Source organism: Octodon degus, unplaced genomic scaffold (assembly GCF_000260255.1).
Source record: "Octodon degus isolate 3935 unplaced genomic scaffold, OctDeg1.0 scaffold00160, whole genome shotgun sequence".
Classification (NCBI taxonomy): Eukaryota; Metazoa; Chordata; class Mammalia; order Rodentia; family Octodontidae; genus Octodon; species Octodon degus.
The window spans coordinates 2,479,650-2,492,622 of NW_004524736.1; the positions used below are offsets into that span (position 1 = coordinate 2,479,650).

The 12,973-nt window shown below is 36.6% G+C and overlaps 1 protein-coding gene across 1 annotated transcript in view; it reads right to left on the reverse strand.

The window, feature by feature from the left end:
* Grm8 (glutamate metabotropic receptor 8) overlaps nucleotides 1-12,973 on the reverse strand; it is a 963,476-nt gene that overhangs the window by 91,454 nt on the left and 859,049 nt on the right. The window contains exon 9 of the mRNA XM_004642707.2: nucleotides 6,609-7,544. Within this exon, the coding sequence (XP_004642764.1) occupies nucleotides 6,609-7,544 (936 nt within the window). The remainder of the gene's footprint in view (nucleotides 1-6,608; nucleotides 7,545-12,973) is intronic.

The window sequence follows — 12,973 nt, forward strand, 5'->3', positions numbered from 1 at the left end:
TAGAGTGTGCCTAAGGAGAGTCACATGGAGAGAAAACATTCTCTCAGGCTTTCACAGGAGCACATTGGCCAAGCAATGGCTGTGACTCATCCACATGGCTAACACTGACAAAGGATCTACAAAGTGTGGTACAGGGTTTCAGGATAAATCCTGAGGGAACTTGACTCACCTTGCCAGATATAAAAATTACATTTCTTGTTTATAGGTGTTGCTTTATCTTGGTCATAACCATCCAGCAAAAAAGTATAAAAATGAAGTATAAAAAGTAAAACTATATTAACATGCTGAGGTGTAAAAGGCTCAAGTCAACAACTTTCATCTGACATTGCCAGTCCTATGGAAAACTCACTACTACTGTGGACTACTGGACTATATTGGATTATTTTGCTGAATTCATGCACCTACAATATTTAAATGACAATGGAATACCCATCTCTGACAAAACTAAACAAAAAAAGGGATACAAATGAAGGACCAATTTGTATCTGTATATTCAAAATAGGATAGATATACAGCTACTTTCTCTTAATTCAATGAATAGAAAGATTTGTTCTAATAGCATTTGTGGACAGGATATCATGTCTGCATCTTGTACTATGACTAACCACTAAGAAGACAATAATATGCAATGTATTAATTATTGAAACTGTTCTACTAATCAGTTTTGAAACTGTCTCATTGTTATTTGTTTCTCAGAATTATTTTTAAAAAACAATCAGCTCAATCCCCTCACGTTCAGGTTCTTCACTCCCTTTTGGCCCTGCCTCAATGTTGGAATCATGTAAGCAAGTTTCTATATCTGAGAAAATAGTTCAGGCTAGAGGGCTGCACAGACATTGTTAAATGGCTGGAAAAAATTGAGATAATTATCTAGATTTACTAATTCAGATCCTCTGAGTCAATTCATGTGAATATATTACTGAACAGCTATCTTTTTAAGAACCTACTTCAAACCAGGTATAATGCAATTGCTGAAGATATAGTGCTTTCATGGCTAATAGCCTAACGATATCACACTCAACATTTATTCTCTGCTGATTATGTGCTAAATGCTTTTCCTGACCCATGGCTTGTATAAACTTCTGCCAAAAAAGCATGAGGTATATATTAGTACAAAAAAGTAACAGTCAGACAAAGCAGGTGTGTGTGTGTGTGTGTGTGTGTGTGTGTGTGTGTGTATTTAATTAGACATCTTCCTGCCTTTCCAATAATAAGAAATAAAGTCTGCTCGAGTTTGAAAACATGCTGGGTACCTACAGCAGGTGATATTTGCATCATTGCATAGTGGAGTAGGCATCATTGAGGGGAATTTCTCTGTCTGCAGAAGTACAGCCTCCTGCCTATGTTTTTTCTGCCCCTTTAGCAAGTCTAGAAAGAGAAGCCAAGCTCTCACATTTCAAAGCTCATGATTTTGCTTGCTGCGCCAGTATCCCTGTACTTCTGCACCTCTCCGCATCCACACAGAGGTATAGCAAAAGCACGATGGAGAGTGGCATGGCAAAAGCATCAGGACATTGCATGAATTCTCCTTCACTTTCTGACATTTACATCAAGTGAATAACAACTATAAATAATACTAATGTCCCTATTTCAGAATTGATTGAAGTGAGTTTTCTTTTAAAAGAAGTATATGTGGTCCATCATTAAATGAGAAAATTCTTTTTCAGAAGGACACGTTGCTGCAACCAGGAACACAACAAGAGGCATATATAGAAGATTCTCCTTTATGTCATGGCCTAATATAAACCATAGGTAAGAATTCATGTTATGATACTGATCCCCTGTTATGCAATTGACTCTACTTACTCATTCAATAGGCAGCTTTTGAGAATGTGCCATGTGAAGGGCTCTCAGGCAAGATGTAGTCATACAGGAAAACATCCCAGAGACTGCTTATGGGCAATGAGTTTACATGAAATGTTGTGTGCAGGCGAGAGGAGGGCATAAAGGGTGTGGTGAGTGGACGACCTAGTCAGAGATAACCCCCTATTTCCTGAACTCAGTTACTAGACAGATGCTGCACTGTGCATTCAGAGGGTGAAGAAAGCAAAGCTGGTTTAGGATTTACTAGGGGATTTTTGCATTTCGGAGATTTTTTCAACTTGAAGTTGTTTTGCTTTGTTTCCATTTGATGCTCAGGTTGAAAGCCTGTGGCTCTTAGGCCTGGCAGTGTTGTGACCCTTGTCTGATCAGCTCTACTTTATGGACCCAATTAGGGAGGATAAATTATGTATTTAAGAGATTTCTGCCATCCCAACAGCCTCTAACCATCCCTAAGGATTCTCTCCCTGTCCATGGAGTTAATTATAGTTTATTTTGTCTTTTCAGAACAGTTATGAAGTCTGCATTCATCTATGACCGTGCTCAGTATATTCACCCTCCTTCACTCTGCTTCTCTGCAGAAAAATTTAAAAAACTACATTTATATCATGATTTGATAAAATCCAACAGTTGCAATACAAATGATGTCTTTAAAATTTATAGAAACCTATGATTCTTATTCACCACAACATATGAAATGGGTAAGACAGTATGGGGGAATTAAGTGGTGATGCAAATACCTTCTGAGAGTTAACAGGCTCCAACATGCCGACACAATTGTTCTGTTCTAACTTGGAGTTACTCTAATGTTTTCCAAAACAGTTGTCTAAACTGTTAAACTAATTTTACTTCTGCTGCAGACACTAGTATGAGAAGTGCTAATCAAAGGCACACTGACAGAAAATTTGTTCTTCTCCTTTTTGTTGTGATACAAATTCTGTGTCACAAGTGTAGCATATACTCCATTCTTGGCTTTCACATCTCAGATCTGACCCTTCACCATATCCTGCCCTTAAATCCAGGACCTTCCTGGTACTGGCAGCCACCAGGAAAGCAGGGTTGGGAGCCAGGCCGAAGCTCACAGTGAATACCAGGGAAGCAGATTGACAAGGGTTCAATAATTAACACAATACCTGACACAGCGCTCAATAAGCATCTCCCGAGTTAGTGGATATATGTGCTGCCTAGCTGCTGCGAACACTTCAAGTTGATAGCATGGGCTAATTGGCTGAGCATTATAAATGAAAATAGAGGACTGACCAGTCCTTTGTTTCTCCAGAGTCAATAAGACTTATTTAAAGACTTGTATTAGAGATACAAAAATTCATTTTAATGTACATTTCAATAATTTTCATAATGCGAAAAATATTCTCAAGTCTTTTATGTATTGTTTTTGAATGACAAGAGGTAATTTTACAGAAAATTGCAGGTAGGAAATTCTAAAGTAAGTTTTAGAATAACACAAAATTGTGTCACACAAAGTAACCAGTTTTAAAATCTAATATATTTATAATTCAAGAGCTTTATGTAGAGCTAGCCTAAATTCAACAACTTCAAGGCTAAACAACAGTGTCCTCAAAATTCTAAGCTAGTGTTTCTCAATGATTTCTTCAGTTGGTTCCATACTCAATTGTATCATAAATACAAAATACATTCCAGGGAATGTATTTTATCATTTGTCTTGCACGTTACTTCTTAGACTTTGATTCCACAGAACTAAAAAAGTAAAAGAAACCTTGCTAAGCACATTCAATCTTGTCTCTAAAGCCTTGGGTAGATTTGTACCTAAGCAACTTCCAGGCTCTCGAGTGGATGGGAAGCCCCATTAGGCTCCAGAACATAGGGTCACCTCCATCCTCCTCATGCTTGCTTGGCCTTTGTACCCCCAAATCCGTGTCTCTCTGATAGCTCCTCAAGGGGGAGCTATCACTGTACAACATTTTTGACCTGATATTAAAAATAGCTATGTTTTAAAATTACCTTTTAAACGTGTGATAATATGATTCATAAACTATTGTAATGATGTCCAGTGCCTTCGTGTAGGGTTATGATTTAATTTAACCTGAAAAAATCCCTGGCATTGAAAGAGTTATCAGAACAAAGTGTCTCAGTAGCCTTTGTATTTGCCTCCCCATTCCTTCTCTTTTTTAAAAAGAGAAAAATAAAATAAGATAAAACAAAATTTCAAAGCAAGATAATAGGTTAATGCATTACATAATGTTATCTTTACATCAAACACAGTGTAAGATAACGGCATTTAATTGTCCAAGCAATATTAGCACAAACCTTTCTTTTTCAATGCACTAAGAGAAATTACTAGTACAACTCATTAGTAGTATAACTAATTATGATTATGAATATATAATAGGAATATATATATCTGTATATCTATATAGCTATATATATATATATATATATATATATATATATATCTTTTTCCAGCCTTCTTTTCTCAATTCCCTAGTCCTAGCTCCTCCACTCATTCTTAAAAGTCAGTATATATAAAAATTAAAAATGTAAAATAAGAGTAAGCTTCATTTCATGAAATGTAAGGGAAGAGAATGAAAAGGAAAATTTAGATGTGAGCTCAGGAGATTTTGTTTGGCTCAAGTCTTTATCATCTACCAGAAGGCAAAATAGACTGTTCATCACAGACCTCATTAGGTAAAATAGTGTGCAAATATGATCCAAATACAAATATAAGAACCCTTAAGTTGATATTAATAATTTGTATAATGTGGACATTTTTTAAAAATTAAAAAACATTATTTTTCCCTAAACTAGTTCAATCATAGATTAAAAACAGATATTGGAGACATATTTTCTAATTCACACATCATTTCTTTAGTTAATTGAAAACTTTTGCATCAATAGATTTCCATCACATTTTTTAACCAAAAGCAAACTCATGCTTTCCAGATAGGTGTTGTGTGACTGTGCTGTGTACCCCACTATTTTCTAGTTCTTAGGACGAGTCCCAAACTGTCTGATTTTTACTTGCCTAACATAGGCTTGGACCTATGTAACATGTTCATGGAGCTCCACCATGTCCCTTACAATTAGAAAATCTCTGGGGAGATGGCTCAGGGATGGGGAAGATGGCTCAGTGGAATAAACACTTTCCTGCCAAGCACAAGGGCCTGAGTTCAATCCCTGGTTCCGAAAAAAAGAAAAATTGCTAGTAATTTAAGAAAATTTCAAAGGTTCTGGAACTCATGTCAAGGTCACTTTATTCTGTAAGCAAGTTCGCTGAAGTACATTTTTGTTCAAATATACTTGGGAAGAATACTGAGGTACTAAGATGTGACTACTCATCTTAACGAGATCTCTGTCCTCTTGATGAGAATTTTTCCCTCATTTTGCTAGAATTTTAAGTGGTGGAGTGCCTCAGTGTAAAAATGATAGCCTAGAAAATATAATTGTTCCGAGGCCATTTGAGTTTTTTAAACTTATGATGATGAACGATAGAACGATCTTCACATTCTCACTTTGAAAAAAGTTTCTAGCAGATACATTAGGGTTAAAGGGCTATTACCACAGGAAGATAGCATTTGCCTCGTTTAACAAGCTAGTTTATCTCCATTCCACTGCCCAGATCTTTGCCTTCAAAGTTAACTTTACTTCTTTACTTTTTTTTTTTTTTTTTTTTTTTTTTTTTTGTGGAACCGAGGATTGAACTGAGGCCTTCGCACTTGCCAGGGAAGCATTTATTCCACTGAGCCATCCCCCGGCCCCTCTTTACTTTTCTATACATTGAACTACACATAATTTTTGTACAATAAAAGATACTTTTACAGAAAATAATAGATAGTAAATTTTAAGGTAAGTTTTAGATTAACATAAAGTTGTGTTATACAAAGTACCCAGTTGCAAAACCTAAGATACTTACAGTTCAAGAGTTCTTTATATAGATGAACAAATACTCCCTTTCACATAATAATGTTCTTTACTAATAGCATTTTATATAGGAACAATTCATGAGAAATTAGTGACAAAAACAATTACTTTGGGAGATTTAATTAATCTTCACTTTCTAAAAACTTATAGGCTATTTTATATAACCACCCATGGTGGCCTTCATTACCTCTCACTCTTTCATCCCTCATATACAGAAAAGTAGCAAGATTAGGGTTAAGAATAACTAGAGAGAGAGAAAGCACAAATTGTACCAAACCATTTGTTTTTGTTGTGGTTTATTTTCCCTACCACACGTTCTGCTTCCATGACTAAAATCATAATTATCAAGGAATGGCCTCTTCTGAGAGTCATGGCAGAAGAGAAAATGAGGAGTTTGTCATGCAATGGGATGTTTCAGGGACGGATCACCCCGTGAGCCACAGCTGCCCTTTCTCCCTTCTGCATTTGGAAAATAATAATGATCTTAGCAGATAACAGAGTTGAAAAGAGAGACTGAGAAAGGGTTGTGAGTTCTGTCAATCTTCAGCTTTGTCAAGAAGGGTGCAGTAATATGTTTTTCATGGAAAAGTCAATCTTATTCAGTACATATTTAAATCAATATGACCTTAAGAAAAAAATAGCACCAACTGAGGAATCTTGAGGGAAAAGAAATGGACAGAGAGAGAGAGAGAGAGAGAGAGAGAGAGAGAGAGAGAGAGAGAGAGAAGAAATGAAAAAAGAGAGAAAGAGAGAGAGAGAAAAGAAAAGAAAAGAAAAGACAAGACAAGACAAGACAAGACAAGACAAGACAAGACAAGAGAGAGAGAAGCATGCTGTCAGAAGCAATTAAATCCTGGAAGAGGTTGTCAAGTGTTTTTTGCGCCACTTACCTTTTCTGCTGACTGAGCTGTACCAAAGAAGATGGGGATGAAAGCCAACCAAATGATGCAGGTGGTGTACATGGTAAATCCAATAGGCTTGGCTTCGTTAAAAGTCTCTGGAACACCTCTAGTCTTAATGGCATAAACAGTACAAGTGACCATCAAGAGGATACTGTATCCGAGTGAACAAATGAGCGAGAGATCAGAAATGTCACACTTGAGCACCCCCCTGGCATTCTCTGGGTCTAGTGTTCGTTGTTCTCCATAGTCAATGATGGTGTGCGGGGGATCCACAACAAACCACACAAACACCCCAAGAAGCTGGACGGAGATGAGGCTGAAGGTGATCACCAGCTGTGATGCTGGACTGATAAACTTGGGCGCTGTGACAGATTTCTTCCCCTGCTCAAATATTCGGTGGATTCGGTTGGTCTTAGTTAGAAGGGCTGCATAGCTGAAACACATCCCGAGTCCTAGGAAGATCCGGCGGAAGGAGCAAATGATAGTGTCTGGCGCTGCAATCATCAGAAAGGTGATTGAATAACAGAGAAAAATCCCCGTTAGTAACACATAACTAAGTTCCCGTCCTGAAGCCCTCACAATAGGTGTGTCATTATAGCGGACAAAGGTCACAATCACAAAGGTGGTGGCAATGATTCCCAATATTGCGATGAATACGGGCACCATAGCCCAGGGAGAATGCCACTCCAGTTTGATGATGGGGATCCGCTGACACCCTGTGCGGTTGATGTTCGGTCTTTGGTCCAGAGGGCAAAGTTCACAGGACAGCTCATCCACCTGGTAGTTGTACCCTTCACAACGCTCACAGTGCCAGCAGCAAGGGACGCCTTTCACTGTTTTCTTCCTCTCCCCAGGCTTGCATGGCAGGCTGCAGACCGACGATGGGTGCGGGTGTTCTCTGTTAGCCCACTGCATGTCTTCCACCTGTGGGTACAAATATCAGTGAGTCTTCCATTTTTCCACCATTTGGAATACCCTAATCCTAGGCACAGATTTGTAATACATACTGAATCTTGACAATAAAAATATAGTTTACCGTAAGAGTCCAGTTCCCTGATATTGACTTAATTAAAATGTGACATGGTTGAATCCAATGTCATTTAAATCGTTCATGTGATAAGCGTGTTTCCTATTTATTTCTTCATTATTGACCAATTTGACATTTGGGGTTTCATGGTCCAAACAATTTCAACACAAAATTGTTTTAAAAAGTTTTTAAAAGTTAAAATAAAAAGGTCCATCTAACCTTTTAGTGCTAATCAAAAATATAAATGGTAGAACCTCTAAAATACCTAATTAATACAAACATGTATAAAAGATAATCTTCTACTTCCTACCCTGTGGGGAGAAATTGAGATCACACTGCATCATCAATTTTGAAAAGAAATGGTAAAGCTCAATGTCAAGCTTTAATCTCAAGTTTCTTATGGAAATGACACTATGATTTGCCCATATTTAAGTACGAAATACACTATTTTTCTGAGTCACTTATTTCCATACTTTTGAAAAACAACATGCTAAACAACTTAATGATAGTGGTTTTTGGAACAAAGGTAGTTTTACAGGTGATTTAAAGCAATAAAATTAGTGCAAATGAAGAAGTCTCCCTACTGTGCTTAATTTTTAACTTGCAGCCTTACAGTTGCACTTTAAAAGTTTCAGAATAATCCTACTGAATTAAAAATGTATTTGAAGGAGAAGATGCCAACTATTGATCTCTTACTTTGAATGTATTGATCTTCTTTTGAAAAGTTGCTAGTATAATAGGTGAGGTCTATGAATGGAATGATTTATTTACTGGCATAAACAGTGATTAACAGTTCATTTCCCTTCAAAAAGTATTTACTGAATGCTTGAAGACAAAAGAATAGGAAGATACTAGCCTGCAACTTGAGGAATCAAGAACCAAGTTGGAAGCACTGGGATTTGAAAATAGAGGATTACACACGGAAGAATAAGGAGAGGAGATAAAGAAATGTTATGGAGAAGCACTTATTTTCCCGAGACCAGTTTTATTCCTACTCTCCAAGAATTACTCTACTATTTGCTAATCTACCTACACAATGCCTACAATAGCTTTTCCACTTGGAATCCACACAGCCATGTGTTCCTCATCTTTCTGAATAGATTTGATGTGCCTGAACTGTAGTACGTTCTGGAAACAAAGGCATAAGATATCTGGGATTTGGCAATAGGGAACACTTTTGTCTCCTATTTTGTTTCTCTTGTATCTTTCACTCCAGGGAAAACAGCACCATCAGGAGAACTCTCAGTCATTCCTGTGAAAAGGAATAGATGTTTCCTGTCAAGCACTAGCAAAGTACTGCTGTGTGGGTCAGGGCGCCACAGAACAAGTCATTATCTGGCACGAGGCCAGACTTTGGGTCACTGCAGCCTGACTGCGGTCTTCTCTACCCATAATGTGAGAGTTTCTGAGCGTGAGCAGTCCAGCTAATCTGCTTCTAGATTTTTCTAACCCAAAATATGGGTGATAATAAATGTTCATTGTTTTAAACTGTAAAATTTTGCAGGTATTTGTATGAATCATAGAAATTTAATACAGTGCTGCTGATGCAGGAGGGTCACAAGTTCCAGGCCAACCTGCTACAGTAGCAAGAGCCAATCTGAAAATTTAAACAGTTGACAAAGAAGATGTTGGAGATGTAGCTTGGCCATCGATGAGTTAATTCCTATTGCTGTGAAAAAAAAAGGAAACAAGAACAAAAACAAATGCAACTCAGATTAAGCCTCCCATTCTGTGGCCACCTTGGCCACCATCATTTTAACATCAGTACAATAATGTGTTAGAAATCACACTCAGTGACAGCTACAACACCCCTCAAAAACACCTAAAAGTGCACTTTGGGCAATGTTCTCTCATCACTATTGAGCTTGCCTCTCCTCTCCTAGGAAACCAGCAGAGAGACTGTTCTCATGAACAGCTGCTTATGAATGCCTGCCTTTCTTCAATCTTTCTTATGTCATTAAGAACAGAACATTGTAGACTCTACCTGAGTACTAGAGAAGAGCTCTCTACTCTCCCCATGGTGGAGTAAAGGATTCTTGTGTCTAATTTCAAATATCCTCCCTTTTACAGGAAGCACTACTTCATGTCACAAAGTCACACAACCCTATTAGATCTATTCTATCTCTCACCACAAAGGAAGACGAATGCAACCTAACTCTGCTAATTTTCTGGTGTTTTAGTGACTTTAAAAGGTATTTTATTTACTTGTAGAATTGCAGTAAAACAGAAAAGAATATCAAATTGGAAGCACATAAAGGCTCTCTTAAAAATATTGAGAAAAAATTAAATGTTCCACTAAATGGTTGAATTATTGATTTTGTACCTTAATAGATACATAAGATAAAATACTGTTTTGAAGGTTATGTTTCAAAGCTAATTCTTCCAAAACCAAAATTGCTTTCTTTTTTCCCCAGGTTTCCATGGAGGTATAATGTTACAATGCCAAAGAAAAAAATCTCAGAAACGTTAAGCTTCAGGGTTGACAAATCTTTGAATATTATCATTCTTATCACATCAAGTTTTTTGTTTTTGAATCCAGGGCCTACACACTGAGCTACATCCCCAGTTTATTTATTTTTTCTAATTTTCATACTGAATCTTGCAAAGCCACTAAATTGTCCAAACTAGACACTAAATCATTCCCAGCCTCAGCATCCTTGGTGGACCACACCCAGCCAGCACATCTGGTGATGTAATTACAAATATAAATTTTCAAAATGAAATACACAACTGATACAAAAATTATAATGGGTCTTATTACATACCATAAATATGTGTTATTATATGTTAAATATGAATTTTTTCTTGATAGATGGTCTGGGTTTAATTACCAGCAAAATGTTTTTAACAAATGAAAATAAAGTTAAAAATGTTGGGCTGGTGAGATAGCTCAGCAGGCTAAAGTGCCTGCTTAGGCAAGCTTAGGCAAATACAGGGACCAGACCATGGTTCTGTTCCTAGCACTACATGCCCTGCCAACCCCACCCCCAGGGCAGGCTGAGCTAGCCACAGAAAAAGTCAAAACATTAGAGGTTTTATTTATTTATTTATTTATTTATTTATTTATTTATTTTAGGGTAGGATCTACAGGGTGTTCAGGGTCTCACTAATAGATCAGATTCATAGTGATCCACTTCTTTATAGCTTCCCAAGAGCTAGGATTACAGGCACAAGCTACCATACACAGTATTAGAGGCTTTAATATCTGTGAATTTTCTTCAAATATAAATATTTGATTAGTATACATCAAAATTTTAATTTAACTGAAGAAGTATGTTTTAGTAAACATACTAAGTATAACTCAGTTTTTATCAAGAGATCTACTAATGCAACTGTACAATGAGACTAGTTAGAGTTATATTAGTTTGGGCAGGTGAGATAGCTCAGTGGATTAAGCACCTGCTTAGGCAAGTGCAGGGACCAGGGTTCGATCCCCAGCACCATAGGCTGGGTCAGCCTCGCTCACCCCTCCCTGCCCTGGGCATGCTGAACTGGCCAAGAGACCGGGCATGGTGGTTGCACACCTGTAATCCCAGTGCTGGGGAGGCTGAAAACAGGAGGATCACTCTAACTCCGAGCTGCACAGTGAGACCCTGTACAAAATGCATGAAAAAAGAGGAATTGGGGGAAAAAAAGAAGTTATATTAGTTTTACAGTTTATGTCTCCCTCAAGGAAAGATGAACAATACATGCTTCAGTATTTTGCAAATACATAAATATTTGACATGAATAATTATTTACATATTTTCTAAATAGGGTTTTAAGACAAAATGATGGTAAATTAAATTGTTTAATTTCTCCAGTTTTATTATATGAAAACTAAGTAAGGAACATTCAATCCTTTGTATTGCTTTGTTAAAAAATATACCATCTTTCACAGTGACTACAAAGAGAAACCTTATCCAAGTATTTTTAAATTTGTGCTTCTCATCCTTTGTTTTCTTCTGATTCTAGGATGTTTTTATCTAAAATGTGTGGTCTAACAAATGAATGGTAGTCCTATAGATAGAATTTTCATATTAAATCCAGTATTACCCACCTATTTCAGTCACTTAATATTTGCCGAGATTCATATTACATTTACCACACTAGTTTGGGGTTTTTGCTTGCTTGCTTGTTTTCTTTTTAAGAATCACCCTCATTGTTGAAAGCAAACTTACTATTAGCATGCGGATACTACTATTCTAATAAGCATGTGGTGGTGGCAGGCAGATGATCCTGATTCAACTGGGAAGTCTTAGGTTTCCATGAATTTATTGGGAAAATAGTTTCCTACACTGCTCAAGTTTCTTCTTGACAAACAATATCTTTCTTGGAGGGCTTTGCCGGATAGCTCAGTTATTTAAAGCCCCACTTGGGCAAATGCAGTCAGGTACACAGGACCATGGTTCCATTCCCAGCTCCAGAAGCTGCTCCACATCTGCCCTGAAGGCAGCCTGAAGTAGCTAAATAAAGAAGAGAAAGAAAGAAAGAAAGAAAGAAAGAAAGAAAGAAAGAAAGAAAGAAAGAAAGAAAGAAAGAAAGATCCAGAGATTGAACTTAGGTCCTTGTGCTTGCCAGGGAAGCGCTTATTCTACTGAGCCATCTCCCCAGCCCTGAAATAGAATACTTTCAAAAAAAGAAATGATAGATCATTTCTGACTCGATTGTGTTTACAACAGTGATTCATTCGGTTGGTTTCAATCCAGTGCATTTAAGAAAGTATGAGCTGCCCTTTGTCATACTCCGTTATTACTGAAGAAAATACACAAACCATCATATACAAAACAAGTTCTTAGATGACTATGCTTCTATTTATTTAATCTTTAAGTTTTCTAGCATGACCTGAAACAATATTTCATAAATATCTTTTAAAGAAATTATCTTATAGAATGTTTTTTGTGTGGTTTGAACAACTTCTCAAAATTTCAAGGATTTTTCATAATTAAAAGTTCCTTTATAATGGTTTACACTATTCATTACAGTATAATATTTCCATTATAGTGTTTTTCAACAATACAAAGTGGCGCCTTTATTAATGTAGTTATCAGATATGTGGCTACATTTTTATAAAAATACAGTTAAGAATATGTAGAAAGACCATTCTAAACTGTTTTCCATTTCTCCTTTAACATAAGAAAAGTTTATAAAATGCAAAGACTTCCTATATTAAAGGAAAATTTAAAAGGAAATTAAGAAAAACATTTGTAATAACATCAAAATAATTCAAGAATAAGTTTAACAATTGTAGAACAAGATTTATTCATTAAACAGCACAAAACTATACTTTAAAAGTAACAAAATCTAAATAAATAAAAATAAATCCTATGTTGAAGTATGGGAAGAT